At 41.9% G+C, this 4,160-nt stretch overlaps 1 protein-coding gene across 5 annotated transcripts in view; it reads left to right on the top strand.

Annotated features, from left to right (window-relative positions):
* Positions 1-4,160, top strand: part of LOC111873048 (protein phosphatase PP2A 55 kDa regulatory subunit) — a 143,786-nt gene that overhangs the window by 129,050 nt on the left and 10,576 nt on the right. For all 5 annotated transcript variants that reach the window (XM_023867413.2, XM_023867412.2, XM_023867414.2 and 2 more), the window contains one exon: positions 2,998-3,110. In XM_023867413.2, coding sequence (XP_023723181.1) covers positions 2,998-3,110 — 113 coding nt within the window. The remainder of the gene's footprint in view (positions 1-2,997; positions 3,111-4,160) is intronic.

Here is a 4,160-nt window from a genome sequence, read left to right on the forward strand (position 1 = left end):
GGGTGGGACTAAGTCTGTTGTACTGCGGCCACTTCTGGCCTCGTGTACCAGCCCCAGATGATAGGTGAGGGGGATTGTGGAGCAATTGGTGGAATGAAGATTGGCAGGGGAAACTGAAGTACTTTGAGAAAACCTGCCCCAGGCCCACTTTGTCCACCACAAATCCCACTTGACCAGACCCGGGATCAAGCCTGGGCAGCCGTGGTGGGAAGCCAGCGACTAATCACGTGAGCTATGGTGTGGCCCTTCATGGGAAATACTTACTTGGAAAGGCTTTAGAAACCTGTGGTTTGTATTTTTTCAATATTGGATGTTATGATGATACTAGGTGATGAGTACATGGAATCCCGTAATGTTACATGTTGTGACACTTTTGCTAAGTACGGTTTTGTATTTAGATGCATCTGTCTTTACCTCAAGATTCAGTTCCTTGGGGGTAGTTAAAGCTGCTTGTACAGCATGCCACAAAAAAGAAGCCCTCCACAGAATTCATAGGTGCTAGATAGTTATTTCAAGGGTAATAGGTGGCCGCGCCATAGCTATAGAGGTTAGTCACTGGCTTCCCATCACAGCGGCCTGGGTTTGATCCCAGGTCTGGTCAAGTGGGATTTGTGCTGGACAAAGTAGCGCTGGGGCAGGTTTTCTCCGAGTACTTAGGTTTCCTCTGCTAATGTTCATTTCACCAATTGCTCCACAATCACCCTCACCTATCGTCTGGGGCTGGTACAATAGGCCAGAAGTGGCCACAGTACAAGGGACTTAGTCCCAGCTCACTAGCAATAAAAAAAAAGGTAGTAGGTGTCTTTTGATCTGGAATGAGATGGCAAGGTTACTGAGGTTACATAAAGTTACCAACACACAACCCTGGTATTCAGAACAGACCACAGGTAGGAAAAATATCATAAATTAGATACTTATTATCACACTCCTATTCTCTTATCACTTGTCTTTATCAGTTGAAGTAAGGTATTATTTCTTGTTAGGGGTCTCTTGTCATAGTGATGCAACACAGTTTGCAGACAGAGACCAGCAACCATGTTGAAAGACTCTGTTGAGAAGGATTAGTCTTGCTTTTTATTAGTTTACAACCTGTCAGTCATCCTGAGAACCTGATTTTGTACAGCCCAAGCAGTATTTGAAGGAAATAAAAACTAGTGGGTAGATGCAAGAAAATACAAATCGGGTGAAATGTTGGTTCAGTATATTTGACAGGCATGAAGAATGATTAAACATGACAGTTGTAAATTATAATTCAGTTAATGATGACCTAAGTTAGTTGTTAAGAAAGTGGAGTTTAATGATAACTTTAGAATGGTGGGCACTAGGTCGTAGCTGGTTTCGGCTGGACCCGGTTCCACCGCTTCTTCCTTCAGTTGAGATTATTAGTGTTTGGATTTCAGGAGTGGATCCGGTAATATCGGTGCCAGCAAACAGGTAGAGACTGTTTACGATTCATAGTAAGTGGGGAAGGAGTGAGCATGTGAAAGCTGGCGGTGGGTTTGACTAGCTAGTGGAAATGCGTCTCTCTTCAGGTCGGATACGGGTCAGGCTTGGACATGTGAGGGTGAAGCACCTCTAATCAACACAATGCACTTTACCACCACAACACTTTATTTTTGTTCTTCTTAACGACACTTGGCTGCATAAATTCTCACAACCTGATTTAGTTTCAGCTTACAAGCAGCTGATGTTACACTTACACTAAAATACACTCAATCAGCTTGCCAAATTCCTTTGTGCCGCGCTCTTGTTGCTTAAGCTAAATCTCAATATGAGTCGTTATGAAAGCAAAATTTTGTACTTCTTAGAATTATCTTTTAGTGTGAGTGATGCGGGGTTTGCCTCCGCCAAGTTCAAAAGTTGATAAATGACTAAAAAATCTTAGACTGAACTCTCTGCTGAGCAAGAGGTCCTAACTGATTTGTATCTGCCTATTCTCCTCTCCTCCTAATTTCCCTGATAGGTCGATTCAGATAAGGAGAGTTGGCTTAATTTTGGTTCCGGCCAATGACAGACTATTTTAAAGGGAATTTCGCCCTAAAAGACAAAATGGCGAAATTGACAGCGATGCAACTTATGAGGGGTCACTAATGATCTCCTGGCACTCCCATTCTGACTTATTGCTGATAGAAACTGTCACTTCTCGAATTCTCAAAGTGTCTTGCCACTGTAAGGCTAATTCTAAATTTCTAAAGAAACTCAGTGGACTTTCTTGAAGCATCACTTTCTGCCCTTTTGGAAAATAAAACCAGATGCTTGGGTGCAAGGACTAGCAGGTGTCCTTGTCCGCGCAAGTTTGGTCTATCTGCTCATCGCCTATTCCTTGTTCTTACAGTGTCTTAATTAAACTTTGTTTCTTCATAACTTTGTATAATTAACTATTAGCTACTGAAAAAAAAGGGGGGGGGAAGGATTTTGATGGTGCGGTTACAGATCCTGGTTCAATTCCTGGTGCTACCAGATTTTCTGAGAAGTATTGGGTCTGGAATGTGGCCTACTCAGCCTCGTGAGGATAATTGAGGAGCTATTTGAAGGAAATAGCCGTTCTGGTCTAGAAAACCAAGATTAACAGCCGTGGGGATCCACTGCACTAACCACGCAACATTCTCTTTCCACTAAAGTTGGCACTACCTTCGCCGACAAGCGGTGGTCGCTCGGTCGGTATAGTTCGCTTGCGGACTAAAACCATGGAGTGTGTTTTGTTTGTAGGTGTGTACTGAGCACTGGGAGGGGTAACTTTGTTATGTAGGTGACAACTTATACCCATTCACCTGCATTTAGCACTAAGGTCTAGAGTGAGTTGACCTTTACTCTGGTACAGGGTACTTTTGTAGTAACCTTTTATCTAAAGATCTGTTTCATGTTAATACAAGTAAGCTACCCAAACAAATAAAATAAATACTTGTTTATATGTATACATATCAGAGCATAGACTACGTTATTTTAGTAACACATTCTTGTTTTCCTGTAATGCATATTGTTATTTTCTGTTTACAGATAAGACTATAAAATTATGGAAGGTGTCAGAAAGAGACAAGAGGGTTGAAGGTTACAACACCAAAGAAGAGAATGGACAGTTACGGGATCCATCTTATGTTACTGCATTACGGGTGAGCTGCTTATTTGGTCTTTTAATCATTTTGTACAGTGCTTGTAGTGAAACCTCTGGGTAATGTTTCATAGACCAGTGGATTTAAACACTGAACTAGGAAGATCTTATATGGAGGAATTTCATTACTGAAATTATTAGCTTGGGATCATTGAAACTGACTTAAGGGATAATATTAAATCAGGAAATGTTGAAAGGGCCGGTCACGGTAGCTGAGCGGTCTAAGACATGCACTGTTTTCGCTTGCTCGGAAGCCGAGATCGTGGGTTCGAATCCCACTCAGGGCATGGATGTTTGTGTGTGTTTTTCTGTGTTTGTATACAGGTAGAGGCCTTGTAACGAGCTGATCACTCGCCCAAGGAGTCCTACCGTATGTGTAAGATCTAGAAAAACCGAAGTGAACGGAGTTCATGGAGGTAGGCCTAGGCCCACTGGGGCTGTAGTGCCAAGAAAAAAAAAAGTTGAAAGGGGGGTTTGCATTGAAAATTGTTATGTTAAATTATGTAAACCTGAGTAGTATTAGTTTATGTTCTGGAAATGTAAAGAATTTGTCAGCATTGTGTAATATTCAGTAGCATATATCATATTTACATTAATTTTTAATAGATACACAGATGTACGATGGGGTACCCAAAAGAAACCGAACTAATTTTTTTGTGGGCAGAGCTTTTGTAGTACTGCGTTTTGCCGCTATGAGCGCATAGGGCTAACATTCCTGAGTCGATAAGCCGACTACCGTTGCTTCAGAAGGTAAGGACTGGTTTCGGCAGAGTTTATAGTGACAACTGTTTTGTGTGATCGTTGTTTTTGCAATGGCTGATTTTCGTGAACAGCGTGTGGCAGTGAAATTCTGCTTTTTGCTCGGGAAAAGTGGGAAAACTCAAGTGTTATTTTGGGTGGTTTTCCCGTTTCGAAAATGGTGAAATATCAATTGATGACAAACCTCGTTCTGGTCGTCCTTCCACGGCCCGAACACATGAAAATGTTGAAAAAATTCGTGAAATCATCAAGGAAGATCGACGACGGACCATTGAAGAAATTGTGGAGCTGT

The sequence above is a fragment of the Cryptotermes secundus genome, unplaced genomic scaffold, assembly GCF_002891405.2.
Source record: "Cryptotermes secundus unplaced genomic scaffold, Csec_1.0 scaffold4, whole genome shotgun sequence".
Lineage (NCBI taxonomy): Eukaryota > Metazoa > Arthropoda > Insecta > Blattodea > Kalotermitidae > Cryptotermes > Cryptotermes secundus.